Source organism: Telmatherina bonti (genome assembly GCF_933228915.1).
Source record: "Telmatherina bonti genome assembly, chromosome: 4".
In the NCBI taxonomy this organism is placed as follows: Eukaryota; Metazoa; Chordata; class Actinopteri; order Atheriniformes; family Telmatherinidae; genus Telmatherina; species Telmatherina bonti.
The window spans coordinates 29,515,009-29,529,560 of NC_136622.1; the positions used below are offsets into that span (position 1 = coordinate 29,515,009).

The window sequence follows — 14,552 nt, forward strand, 5'->3', positions numbered from 1 at the left end:
ATCAGATTTATTATTCTCAGAAATGAGTCCTTCTTGCTCTTGCTCAGATGATATAACTTTCCAAGTACAACAAGCTATTAGTAGATTCTCACCAGACAGTGATGATAGCGGATGGTGTTTGCCTATCGTAAGTGTTATTACAGAAAACGTGCACTTTGTACTTGCAGAAGCCTGGAGGAGGACAGGCACGTTTCCAGTGGATATGAAAGCATTTCCTCTAAAAGTTATTATCTCCTTTAGAAAAGATGGTTCACACAGACAAACGGAAATGAAAAAGAGAAATCCAGAAATGAAATATGGTATTTTAGTTCGAGTTGTTTAGGTGGTTTAAATGTGCTGGCAAAGCAGCTGGAGGAGAGTGGATGACCTGGAGAAGCAATGGGGAGGTGGAGGTGGGAGTGGGAGTGGGAAGGAGGTTATTACTGCAGGAGACTGTGAGCGCCAATAGCCAGCAGCTGTAATATTCACCCTTACAACAAGAAGTAAGAGCCGGATCAATACTTCTCTCGCCTCTCCCTCCGCTCATCACCAGAGGCTGAAGAGGAAGTGAAAAGTTATGAGTTACATATATTACAGGCCTGCTTGGTGGCTCTGAGGGTTACAGACCGGTGGCTCCTGATCTGCTTGTTAGTGGGCCTTGCATAGATTTAACCTGAGCTGTGTCTCAGCATCGAACTATATGACATCACATCCTGATGGGCTAATGATTGGGGGGGGCGAGAGAAAGCAGCAGCAGTTTTTCTGGCCCTGAGAGGATTATTGTTCTATCAGAATACATTTAGTTTATGCTCAGGGTCGTATCTACATTTCTTACTGCAAAGGTCATTTGTATTATTTTTGTATTCTGATCTTCCTTTTATGTTGTCTAAAGAAACTTTTTTTTTTTTTTAAATGTATGTAATTTTATTTATTTTATTATTATGTAAAAATATGGTCCCAATAGTTTACAAATGCAAAATTATCAGTGCTTGCTGACAGTCGTTTTTTTCCTGATATAGAAAAGCTTGTGCAACTTGTCCAGTTTGCTGAGATGTTAATAATGACATTGAATTAATATCATGTTCTGTAAAATAAAATAAATAAATTAAAAAAAAATTATTTTAGACAGAACAATAGCTCTCAAATGCAACCAAATAAAACACTGAATATCAAATGAATGTTGATTTAGTAGATTTTTTTTTAAGTCACAGATGTCATGTTATATATATATATATATATATATATATATATATATATATATATATATATATATATATATATATAATATTATTAAAGAATTTTAATAGGAAAAAAAGAAATCTTCTTCTTCACGTATGGCCTGAAGGACACAATACAAAACAGATATTCCTGACTGGAATATTTTCCACAGTAAGTTTCAGAGCAAGCAATATAACATACATGAAAAGCCTCTGACGTCTTCCAGTAATGAAGATTTAGTTTTTTCCATTGTTTTACAAAATTTGATGACATTTGCGCTTGTGCATTTTTTGTCATTCGGCTTTGACTTTCCAGCACAATTGCATCTGACAGCAGTGTTTGTTGTAATGCAGCCAAATCACGTGCATGCAGAGCAGCATGCAGAGCAGCATTTAGCCAGGAAAATGGGGCTGTTTTACGTTAGTACAGTATATGAGTGGGTGGCTTTCCTGTCAAAGATCCAAAGTTTAAATACATTTTCAGTCAAAGGCATCAAACTGTTTTTATTTTTTGTTTGTTTGTTTTTATAAGAAATGTGAGACAGTATATACTGTCTGTATCGTAGTTACAGTCAAACAATGCATAGAAGTACATATATGCACATGTAAAATTGAGTAAAATCAATGTCACATCTCAGACTTTACAGGGAATGATAGCTTGAAGTTCATGACCACACAACCGAACAAGTGTTTGTAAGTTTGGAAGAATAAAGCTCCTCTTCTTTGGAAAAAGAAAAAGATTTGGGTTTGCCAAGTTGCATCTGATCAGATTGCAGACTTCTCAAATGTTGTCGTTATTTGACCTTATTGCAACACATGTGGTGAACGCTAAACACAGCATACAAGTACAAGCCCCTCATACAAGCTGTCAAGCTGGAGGGATGATGATTTGGGTCACTTGAGTCATCAAGATGACCATTAACTCTTCTTTGTGAAAATATTCAAGACCTTGAAGCTATTTGACAGATAAAGTCTGACTGAATTTAGGTTATTATGCAACACAACTTTCTTCCTTTGATACATCAGCAAATCAAGAGAATTGCTGTCATGTACTGTTGTTCATCTGAGGTCATAGTTAGATGATTTAGCAGTAGATGCTCGGACAGCTAATTGAACTTGAACGTATGCTGTGATAAGAAAAGCGCTGTGCTGTCAGTGTTACTGCAATGCTCATATTCCAGGTGAAAACTGGCATTAATTACTCCAGTGGTCTCTGTAGTCCCTGGCTTTTTTTTATGGGACTTCCACAGACCTGTTTTCTGACAGGAGCATTAATGTACTGAAAACTCCTAATTCTTTGTACAGTCAGCTCACATTCAGCTCTGGCAGGCATACCTGCCGCTCCACACATGCCACCAGAGGACACAGTTCCCAGGTCTGGAACACAATCAAGGCAGCACTCGGTGCTGTATCAAGCCATGATTGAATAGAACTCATTTCCAGCTCAGACATGCTGGGGCGCACAATAAAGCAAGCTTTAAAAACCAAATCAAGTTTTGCTTTCTAGCTCTGTGCATGCAGCTATATATGTACATTTCATGCTGTATAGGATTATGTTGTTGTATTACTGCTTGAGCATCTAGTGTATGTATAGGTACATAAAAGTGGTAATTTAATTACTGACATGATTATGAAGAAAAAGTATTATTATTCTTGTTTTTATGTGATGGTTTTATACACATCTTGCTGGTATCCATAAGCTAATTGAGATCACAAAACATAAGGTTATGAAAGTATAGTCAGTATTTTAACAAAAGGCACTATTTTTCGCTCATCTGGTACCTATGTGTACCTGTGAAGCTGTGAGTATTTAAAGCAACTGTAGTCAATATTATTACTAAACTGAATGATTAGGTGTAATGTGAATGAGCTACATAAAACCATCCCCCGACTCGGCAGCTCCCCTAGGATCCCTCTCACAACTCATAATGTTGTTTTTAGCTGCAGCAGGCGGTTGCTTTCATTAGACAAAAAGAAAACACACACACAAACACACTATAAAAACTCTCTGTATATTACTTACTCACATCCAAACAAACCCAGTTAGCGACCAGCTGGTGAACATACTGGAGCATTTAACAACTAAAGAGGCGGATGTTTCCCTCAGGAGTTATTTGACATTAAACAGATCTAAAAGGAGAGAGAATATTGCACTTAAACTTGTCAGCTGGCTAGAGGCACAGCTATCTGCAGGATTTGTAAACAGGAAACCCTTGGCTAACAACTTCACCATATCGACTTAAAAGGTGATAATATGTCACTGTCATGTTTACAGATAGTCCTTTTTTTTCTTTTTTTTTTTATTCCTCCAGAGGCTTGAATGAAAACCAGGATTAATGTTAGTCCCTTCTGCAAGCTGGGAAATGTAGTTTGTTACATTTATTTGCTGCTTGTGTGTAAAGTAGTAAGTTTTTGTGGCCAAGTATGAACCAGACTTTGACATACTTTCACTGTGAGCTGCTCTGAGTCTCAGTCTCAAGTTATTTCCATGTTCCACATGTTGGAGCGCAGTGAATCAGCCATCCAGGTTTGTTCTTTTGACCATGTTCACGCTGTACTGCAGTGCAACGAAGTGGCAATACGGAGTGGTTATTATTGCAAATGCTTTAGCTCGAAACAGCTTTGTCATGGGGGAATACAGTTGCTGACTAAAGACAAAAAGGACGAAACATTCAGTTTCTGAATTGGATTTATTTTTTGTTTTGACATTTCAGTGTGCAGATTTGATGTTAAATTTTCCATTTTACTCTTTTGAGAGATTGCTGTAAAATAACGTTTAGTTGATTAGTAATTTAGTGAATAATGTCATGACGAAAATAATGTTATAGACACAAGCTGAGATTAAACCTAATAAATGTCTTGAATTTAAAACTGTAAAATAATGGATATGTGGTGTATTAGACACTAAGAGCCATGAGTCACTCACCATACCCACCCCTCTAATTTTCCTGATGCCAAGATCCTATAACGAACTTGTTACTGCAGAATTTGCCCCATTGCTGTTTTATTTTTATGTTTATTATTTATTCAATTACCTCTGACTTTCACTAATTTCTTCTCATTATTAGTTTTATGTATAGTTTTCATGTTCTTCCAACATTACTCAGCATGCTTAAGTTACCCATCTGAGACAAATACAGTGTTTTTAAATGTGAATGTAAATGTATCATCTTCCTTTGCAAATTTTCTTCTAAGTTAGCAGTGATGTTGCATTATATTTAATTATTGATGATTATTGGCATCTATAGTTCCATCCAGGGGTATTTGCCCTGCTATAACCCTTGCAGGACCTAAATATCTTTTATCCCGATTGTCATTAAAATATTGAATAGCAGGTAGCTTTTGTCGATAATTTGTCGATAAATTTGATGTGACACTGGTACTGCAGCCCATTGTTTATGTGGCTTTTTGGTGCTACATATTTGATCTTTTTTCACACAATTTACTGTATATTTTCAACCTACCTTTTTATATTATCTTTGAGTCTATAAATCTATAAGTCTGTGTGATCATGTCTATATTGTTGTTTTTGTAATCCTGGGTACAACCCTATTTCCCCATATGAGACAGCTACTTTGATATTTTTATATACGGTAAAATATAAGATCACCTGCGTAGGCATGTATATTTACATATGCAGTGCATACGCAAGTACAGACACATAAAGCCACTGTGTTAAAATGATTCCTGTGAATGTGCAAGCTTCTGCAGAGCAGGGAGGCAAACTCTGTTTTCAAACATCATCTGCAGTCCAAGGATTCGTTCACCTTGTAATTATGCATTAGCCTGTTGGCCACTGTCACACAGACAGACAGATGCACTGAACCAAACAATGACAAAAACTGTGAGCACTATTTCTTTCTCATTCTGCCCATGTGATGCTTAACATTTGTCAGGATTGGTGGGCAACTTGGAACATTTTCGTGTGTAAGTATGTGTTGGTGTGTCAGTGTGTAGGTGTTGTTCGGTTTGTCAGCAGTGGCGCCTACAGGACGTGAACACGTGGGGCCACAGCCGGCTTGGGCGGATGATTTGTGTCAGGCTGTGCTGTTGTAAAACGCTGGTGTATTTGTCAGCACCCTGCATCGCCCCATCCAGGAACTCTGACTCAGATAAGTGGCTGGTCTTGCACTGTAGAGTGTACGGGAGGTCAGAGGGGTGTAAGAAGTGGCAAAGCAACACAGAGGAATAAAAATGTGCACAGTTAACATTCCACATTCAGCTCCCAGGCAAGATTTCATGCTTGCTGTGGGAGAGGGCTCTTACCATTGACTGATTGTGAGTCACTCCACTCTCATACAGACAGAATCTGTTAGAGAATTTAATGCAACATGGGTTTCTGCTGAGTGAATTATGAGTTTTCATAACCATGATGCAAAATTACTCATGTTTAAAGCAAGCTTTTAGAATGATTAAACCCTAAAATCCCTCGACTCCCATGCTTTGCCCTGGTTTGTATTTGGCTTGTTTTGCTGCGTTACCAAGGCCACCTCATGCTTATATCTGTGACACAATATCTTTTATATTTTATGTCATCTGCTGTCAGCTTGCTGTTTGCTGCAAAGGATGACAGTAACATTAAACAAGAGTTTCAAGTTTTCATCTCAGATTATTAAATTCTGTATTTAATTTCAGATTATTCTGAAATACAAGTATATTTCCCTTTGTCTCAGGATTCCTATAATAAGGAGCAATGGGGAAAATCGAATGCTTCTTGTCGTTAGAACAGAACAAATCACAATTCACTCCACAATAAGTAGATTTTAGATGAACTGAGGAAGATTTGTGGAAATAAGGGTCCATTTCCTGCTCTGAAACAAATAGCAGCTCTTAAAGCTCATTTACATGTATGAGTCACAAAATAGTCCTGTGCATTGTCAGCGCCGTACCTCTAGGCTGTACATCACTGTGGTGTCTTATATTTGGCCTCTGGCAGATGGATTTCTTATTTTGCTGGAACAATACATACAGTAAACTGAATAGACTGTCCCATTTGCTAAGAATAATAGGTGATGTTGCTAGTCTTTTGCTTTTCACTCACACTGCTCTGTTGCATTTATGTGTTTAGTTGTAGCGTGACCGACGTAGTGATAGAAGCACTTTAAGGTAGGATTAAATAACTGAGATAACAATAATTAAAAAAAATACAATATGTCATGCATTGGAATTACTTTTAACATTCATATAAATATAGTTCCTTGAAGCTGGATGCACTCATGTTCAGGGTGGCACTGTGGTGTGGGAGAACATGCAAACTCCACACAGAAAACTTCTTTTTTAATCTGTGTGGGTTTCCTCTAGATACTCCAACCTCCTCACACAGTCCAAAAGATTGCATGTTAATTGTTGATTCTGAACTGACTACATGAGTTTGAGGATGCACTACTGATGCATTAATCCTAACCCTAACTGTCTTGCCCTGCAAAGGACTGATAATCTGTCCAGAGTGAACCCAAACTCATCTTACAGGTTCCAGCTTCCCTGCTGCCCTAAATGCGATAAAACCTGGACTTAAAATAATTTAATTAGTCATAGTAGCTTAATAGTCTTTTCTTACTCTACTTAAGAATGTCACCATATTTGTAAAACACCTGACAAGTGGCTACTTTAACACAATTACAGCAAAGGGTCTGTGGGTTTTCCTCAACCATGTTGTTATAAGCATAACATGGTTGTGTTGATTCAAAGCAGCAATGTGCTGAATAGTGTTACTGGTGTTTTTTAATCCTTCTGTCTCTTTTGCAGGTTTCTTGTCAGTGATTAATGACACAATGACCCATTAATGATAGATTGTCTCTACTTAAAGATGATGCCTCCTCCTGTGTTTTTCTTTTATTTATAAGATACGTTTGTCACTCATAGTTTGGCATTACCTCTACCCAGCTCATGTGCTAACAACAGGAAAAGGAACAGACCCAGTAGAGGCCTTGCCTTCCCCATTTTTGACCAACCAGCTGGCACATCAGGGCAGAAGGGGGTCCTACAGAAACAGTCTTTTGGGGAAAATGTCACAAGGTGTGCTGCATTAATAAGACCCAGTAAATAAAATGATGTGGCTGTAATGGAGCATAATACAGGCACTATGAACCAAGGCTACATGACCAAAGCATGGGGCACAGAAAGGCATAATGGCAACGTGCATAGATTGAGAAAATTGCCAGTTCAAGTGTAACTTTCAGTCCTGAGTCCAACTTCTCCACTGTATCGTTTTGAAAAATGTGACTAAAAAGTGGGAAGGCTGCTGAGAGGGGAGTGAAACCATTCTACACTTGAAGCTGGAGGTGTTTTACACAATGACTGAAGCTCAAACAGAGGCAGTCTCTGAGCTGTAGATGTGAAGGAATGAAGTCTGGTGGTGTGTCAAATGTGCAAAAAGTCTGTACAATTCTGATAAAACCAGTATCCTACTGATGGGTAATTAGTGGGAAAGCTGAACCACCCACTTCTGATTATAGGGTGTTTGTCCACTATTTTTTCTAGATTACATTTATGATGTAGCAAATCCAGACCAACTCTATATCTGTGGCTTTATGGGGTCAAATTAATATGAAAAAACGAGATATTTTGCCATGTTCAAACCCATAAAAAACTAATTTTTTAACATATGGTACAACAGTGTCAACTTTAACAACAGCACTGTTGGTGTTCAGATAGCCGGAGTAAACAGCCAATAAAACTAAAAAAAAATAAAATAAAAAAAAATGCTAAAACATGACTAATACAAAAAAAATAAAACAGACTAAAACTGTTTTTTGCCCTCATTTATAGAGGGAGTTCTGCTGAATGAATTCTCTCACATTTCATATCTTCTATATCAACTCTGCAACCAGCTGTACAAAACACAGTGGAAACAGAAGCCGATTGCAGTATGTTTTTCTGAACTGGACAAAAATAAGACTGTGTTGGCAAAGTTTTTATTTTACTTGTTCAGTATAAATACTTTTAAAAGCAGCAGGGGTTGAAAATTGTTGTACAATAACAATAACATCCTTTTTTCACACACTGACATTCATACATTGATAAAATTCATTATAATTTCTCTGTACGTTGAAATATTTCCAAACAATTTTTATTAACAGTAAGAGATCTGAGAGTGATGATTAACATGGCTGCTCTAACAAAGCCATGGCAACACATTTCAGATAAAAAGGCCTTTGTCTGGGAGAGGGGCAACATGTTTGTCAGTAAACTGAAACAGGCAATCAAAGAAAGCAGCTCAGTGTGAGCAGGTAGGCCGTCACATGATCAGCAGGACCTGCCAATGACAAACAGAAATATGGCAGACTCTGTACAAAGAAAGAATTCTGCACCGCACTATTTAACAATTCAACACATAACCAAAGAGAAGGAAACAGCATATTTATACACTCATGTAATATACACTGAGCTTGACAGTGGACCAAGAAATGACTTCTTCTCTCTAAGGGCCTGTCTAAGAGACTAAAGAAATAGCAGTTAACAAAAGAAAACTATTATTAAAAGGAAGAGAAATCCAGTTCTCAATTCAGAGTTGGGTAATATGTAGCTTTCAGTGTGTAGATCCAAAATCATTCTTTTCAGTCTGTCTTCATGTCAATGTGCTCTATACCTTATATCTGCCACTGAAGGAGCATCCTCTTCTGCACCATGCATTTTTCTCTCCATGCATTTTGTCTTTCGACTGAACAGTTGTTACCTTTAATTATTTCCCTATTTGTGCTTTCCTGTCTTTTATTACAGCGTTTGTGTTTATATGTGTGTATTTGCACACAACTTGCTACCAGTGCCCCCTCTGGTGGTTTGTTCAGTTAAACAGCTTACAGTATGTCGGGATTTCTTATAGACAGCAACAGCTTCATTTGCTCTGATGTGCTGTGCTCTATTAAAAGGGCAATATAAAAGAGATGACGCATGAGGACGTTTTTTTTCCAAGGACACACAAGAAGAGAAACACTTCTAAATGAACTCTAAGTCATTAACTTTAAGGAAAGCTTTCTCTTGTGGCTTTTAATTGTACACAAATGGCTCTTTATCTGTTAGGCTTGGTTAATTACAATCTGTACACAGGGAGAAACAGACACACTTTTAGTAAACATTCCTCAGAGAACTACCAGAGTAACTCCATTAAAAATGAAGAAATGTGAAAGATAATTAATCCAAACTTATTAATTCACATCAACGTCAGATTACATTTACAGAACAATCATTTGATTTCCATGTATAATTGATCATGTCTGTGTGTTTCTCATTTCTCCACATTGCAGGTTAAACCCCTCAGGTCTGTAGACCTGCAGTGACAGCAGACATGTTCTAAAGACGGTACTTCAGTCACCATGAAGGGGTTAGGAGCCAGTCGCAGTCGTCACCTCTCTGACTCTTGTGAACCAGCGGGATGCCCCCAAAAGCCTCTGTGTCCTTTAACATCAGACCCTCACAGCTCCTTTCTGTTGAGCCCAACCATAAACCATTATGGCACTCTGGACCCCCATCTCCATCAGTGCACTCCCACCAGCCCTACCTCCCTGACCCCTGACTGTCTGCTGCCTTTCAGCCAGATGACCAACAGCAGCACCTTCCCTCGTCTGCATTTTACCCCTCAGACAGACCAGCTGGACTGTTCCCAGACCTGTATGGCTGGTGGTGGAGCTGGGCAAGGCAGCAGGGCGGGTACACTCTCCACATCCTTGTCTATGGGTATGGGCTTGGGTTTTGGATTGACAGGTGCTCCTATGATTACCAGTGGATCGGCCACCATCTCCTCTGCATCAGCAGCCAAGATGAACCGGTTACCATCCAACCTTCTGGATCAGCTCGAGAGGCACCTGCCGCTGCAGCGCGATGGCTTCAGTACGCTGCAGTTCCACAGAGGACGTATGTCCAAGCAACGCAGTGAGAGTCCAGGACGCATACGTCACCTCATGCACTCCGTGCAGAAGCTATTTGCCAAGTCACAGTCTTTGGAAAACTCTGCAACAAAAGGCAGCATAAATGGGCGTTCTGCTGGAGGAACAACGGGAGAAGGCGAGGATGGCGGCAGGCCAAGTCGCAGAAGCAAGAGTAAAGACAGGGCCAAGACTGAGGGGCAAAAACAGAGACCTATACCTAATACAATAGGCCTCTGGAGCTCAGATGATGCCCTGGACACTGACACAACCAAAGCTGGCACCATGGCTGTAGGTTACCGCAACCCACTGAGTATGATGACTCTTGGCAGAGCGGTGTCAGACAGCCAGGCACCCCTCAGACATATCCCACAGGGCTACAACACCATTTCTGCACATTCTCTCAAGACCTCAAAAAGCAGCAGTGACCTCAAGTTCCTGGCCTGCCCTGTGATGCAAGCAGGATTCAAGGAAGAGGAGGCAAGAAACAGGGGAAGCAAGGATGATATGGTGGTGAAGAGGGGCTCCTGGTCCACTCTCACCCTCAGCCAGGCCAGGCAAGTGTTGCAGAAGGGCTCTGCTACTGTCAACAGGACTCTGCTTAAATCCAAGTCATGCCATCAAGACTTGGCACAACAGTTCCTTCAGGTAAGCTGAGCTGTTTGTTGTCATTGTCATCATCAACACTGGCTTTATAATTTTGCCCAAAGATCTTTATTGACTCGTTTTGAGTTATGGAAAACATCATCCCTTTTATATTTATTGTGTTTTGTACAGTTTATGTTTTCCCTCATAAATCATAACAGTTTTTTTTCCTTTGGAAGTATCATTCCTGCAAATAAATCCAGAAACAGTTCAAACTAAATGAGCTAAATCAGACCCAGTGTCTGCATGATGCGAGCTCAGAAGAACAAACGTTTTTCAAATCCTAGGTCCCCCTGGAGGACTGGACAGGCACTTTGAGTCGTGGACGGGCCAAGGGAACCGAGATCCCTTGTCGGAGGATGCGAAGTGGCAGCTATGTGAAAGCTATGGGAGATCTAGAAGACAGTGAGGACTCAGAGGGAAGCCCCAAACCTTCGCCCAAATCTGCAGCTCGTCGCCAAAGCTATCTGAAGGCCACCCAGCAGTCTCTGAGCGAGCAGCAGCCGCCACCACCTCCACGCAAGTGAGTCCCACAGCACAAACTCCCACATTCCTCAAACTAGAATTGCAGTTTTAATTATTATGCTCATTGTTTTTGCCACAGTTAAGTTTGTGGGGTTTTTTTTTTTTGTTGTTTGTTTTTTACTTTACACTCATTACACCATAAGCAGGATCTGAATGAACCATTTTTTAAGCTGTAGAAAAGACTTCTTTTCGCTTATCCTCCAAGGGAGTCAGCAGGTGGCAGCATACTATCACAAATGACTGTGTCCATACATAAACGCTGTGAATGGACATAGAAATGCAGTTTATTGAGGGGGAACAAGACCTGAAACACAGTATTGTGTTTATTTGCTGCAAAAGCAATAGGAGGTGAATTTTTGTGTTTTACTCCTACACCCGCACGGACAGGCCTCGCTGTTACGCGCTCATGCGGGAGGATTATCTGTGGTCTCCTCTACAGAGTGCATGCTCTATGCAGCATCTGAGGTCAGTGTGATCCACAGACAGGCGGCGTGGCCCTCTTTCCACCTTCACTTGCCCCACCACTGCTACCCACCACCCTTTTTTTGTCCATACCTTTCAAGTATTTTTCCCTCCTAGTCCCCAGTTCCGTGTCACACCTTGCAGGCACCCTGAGTCACATGTTTATATTTTACTCCTAACCTTTTTTTTTTTTGTTCTTAAGCCCTGTTGTCATAACATGCAAATTCTTCAATGAAATCACTCCAGCACACCCACTGTTTAGTCCACACACTTTTTTCACTGATGCCAGGTGCCAAACTGGCAAGCCAGAACAGAGGAAATGGATTTCTAAGATCAATTAAAAAACACATTTTGAAAATCCTATTTGAGTATTGCTCATGAAGAGTCGTTTCCTCTGTGCTGCTATTTTTAAAATTAACACATATCACTGTCCACACATCTCAGCAGTATTTAATTTTTAAACACCCAGGGGATTTTTTTTTAAAGTGTGATTTAAAGTATCCCCTAGATATCATCAATTAAACACAGCTTTCACTTATGCCTCTCTCGGACTCCATAAAAGCTGATTATTAAATTCACTTCCACAGCTCCTTGCCGTCTCTGAAAGAGCTGTCCACTAATCGGAGTCTTGATAACTTAGACTGCTTGGTGAACCCCCTGGAAGGCCCTCCACGTCATAGGAACAATGATTTCAGCCAATGCTCTGCCACGCTGGGCAGAGGCTCGGGTACTCAGGTATGTCTATGATCTCACCAAATGTCTTACTACTGGACTTTGTCACACTGTTTTGCTTGATAATAATCATTTCTCTTTTATTTTCCACTCAAACATTGAAGCATAAATGTCATCAGTGTAGGTCATAAACCAAAGATTTGTTTGAAAATATAAACTTTGCATCATCTCTTTAGAATATTTTACACTTTTAAAGGCAGAAAAATACTGAAGAAAATAATAAAAAAAAACATTGAAGAGAACTTGGTCCTCCATAATGCAGCTCTTTTCCAGAATCCTTTTAAAAATTCCTGTGTCCACAATTCCTCACAGATCACTCCCAAAATTTAATGAAATTCAAGTTAGAACAAGACCCATTCTCTGAAAAGAAGATCACATAAATCTGCCCAGTTTTTTTGCATAAAGTTGCTTACAAACAAACAGACAGACAGACAGACAGGAAAAGGTGGGCAAAAACATAAATCTCCTTGGTGGACATAAAAAATAAAAAAGGCATCTGCCGAATGTCAAAGTGGAGCAATATAAAGCTGTGAAAGCATGTTATAGATCTTCAGAGAAGTCATCAGACTTTGATGCAGAATCATATTCCATCAGTTACAGCAAAAATAACTTTCATAGGAGACGCAGTGAGTTTATATTTAGTCCCATTTTAAATTAATTAAAGAGTGAGTGGGAGACTGAATTCCCTATGTGGTGAAGGTGAAACATTCAAACTACATTATTTCTTCATTCCAAAGTAAAGTTTGGAGTAAACAGTTTTTAGGTACTAATTTTCTAGGTTTATATAACCACTCACAGTATTGTCATGTTTGCAACTAAAAGCCTAAAATTCACATTTCTTTTTTCTATGTGGCTTCAAAAATTTTAGGTGTACTTTATTCATGATGTGAAAGAGCCTGTTTTGATCTACCAGTGCAGTAAAACTGTTTATTTTTGGAACATCTCTGTACCCAGAACAAAATAATAATTTATTGCTGTTAAATGCAGTTTCACATCCTAGCTTATAAAAACATTTTACTTTTGATAGTTGAAGGATGGATGACTCATGAGAGACATAAGCTGGTTTACAATCAAAATTATGGAAAAAAAAAAAGAGTCAAAACCATGTAAATAGTTAGAATGGCTGTTTACAGAGTCATGAGTTTAGCTGAAAGTAAAATCCAGGAGCAAAAAAACATTCAAATATAAGGAAGCAGCATTGACAAGGTAAAAAAAAACTAAACAGAGGGACTAGCACATGCAGGGAAGCATGCTCTACAGCTAGTTGCAATGATACAATCCGATGAAAAGTGACTAAAAGAAGCAGATGAACAATGTGAGTTATGACAAGTAGCAAATTAGTATTTATGTTGAGAACAGAGCAGCTGGGTGAATTCAGCTGATAGATGTCCTCCTAGCTAGAAATGCAAGTGAATGGGTTTGTGGGAACGTCTGTCTGCAGCTTGCACAAAAAAATATATAAAGCAAAAGTTTGACTGGAGAAATCCCTGGATGTCTTTACAGCACCTGCAGAATAGCAGATTAGGCTCCTTATTCTGTTGATATGAGTAATGCATGAGTCTGAAGTGGGCAGTGAGCAGAAAGAAGCATGCAGGTCAGCATATAAGACAAAGTCAGCAACACACATCCATGGACAGGAAAATGACCACAAGAAGTCTGGAAGTGAATGTTTGGGACAGTTGTGTCCACTCATCCTGCTGCTCCAGAAGATTGTCTAATTCTATTGAGCAGTTTTCTTTACTTGTCCTGGGTCCTCGAATGCAAATTAGCTTCTTAGCTATGAACCGATCACGCTTACATCTGTTCTTAGATGTTTATTTATATTCACTGTCTCTAAATTGATGCATGAAAAGATTCAGTTAAATGAAGATTTCAGTATTCCAGTCTGTGTATGAAACAATCATGATACTGTTTGCATTTGACATATTTCTTAAATCAAAGTCTTGACCTTGGGCATATTTTGATTAGTGTAATCATGTTGTAGAGCCATATTTCTTCTTTTCTCTATCATCTCACAACTCCTATTTATTATTTTTGACTCTTTGTGGGGGTTCCTAGTCCTAAGTTGGGGATAAAGTCACTAAACAACCCACATGTTCATAAAATAGTTATTACAAGGTAAAATTGTAAA

General features: G+C 39.1%; 1 protein-coding gene across 1 annotated transcript in view; it reads left to right on the plus strand.

Moving 5' to 3' along the window:
- Positions 1-9,508: 9,508 nt before the first annotated feature.
- Positions 9,509-14,552, plus strand: part of LOC306754836 (disks large-associated protein 4-like) — a gene marked incomplete at its 5' end in the record, with an annotated part of 23,192 nt that continues 18,148 nt past the window's right edge. The window contains 4 exons of the mRNA XM_079238926.1: positions 9,509-10,705; positions 10,990-11,225; positions 11,615-11,692; positions 12,277-12,424. Of these exons, the coding sequence (XP_079095052.1) occupies positions 9,509-10,705; positions 10,990-11,225; positions 11,615-11,692; positions 12,277-12,424 (1,659 nt within the window). The remainder of the gene's footprint in view (positions 10,706-10,989; positions 11,226-11,614; positions 11,693-12,276; positions 12,425-14,552) is intronic.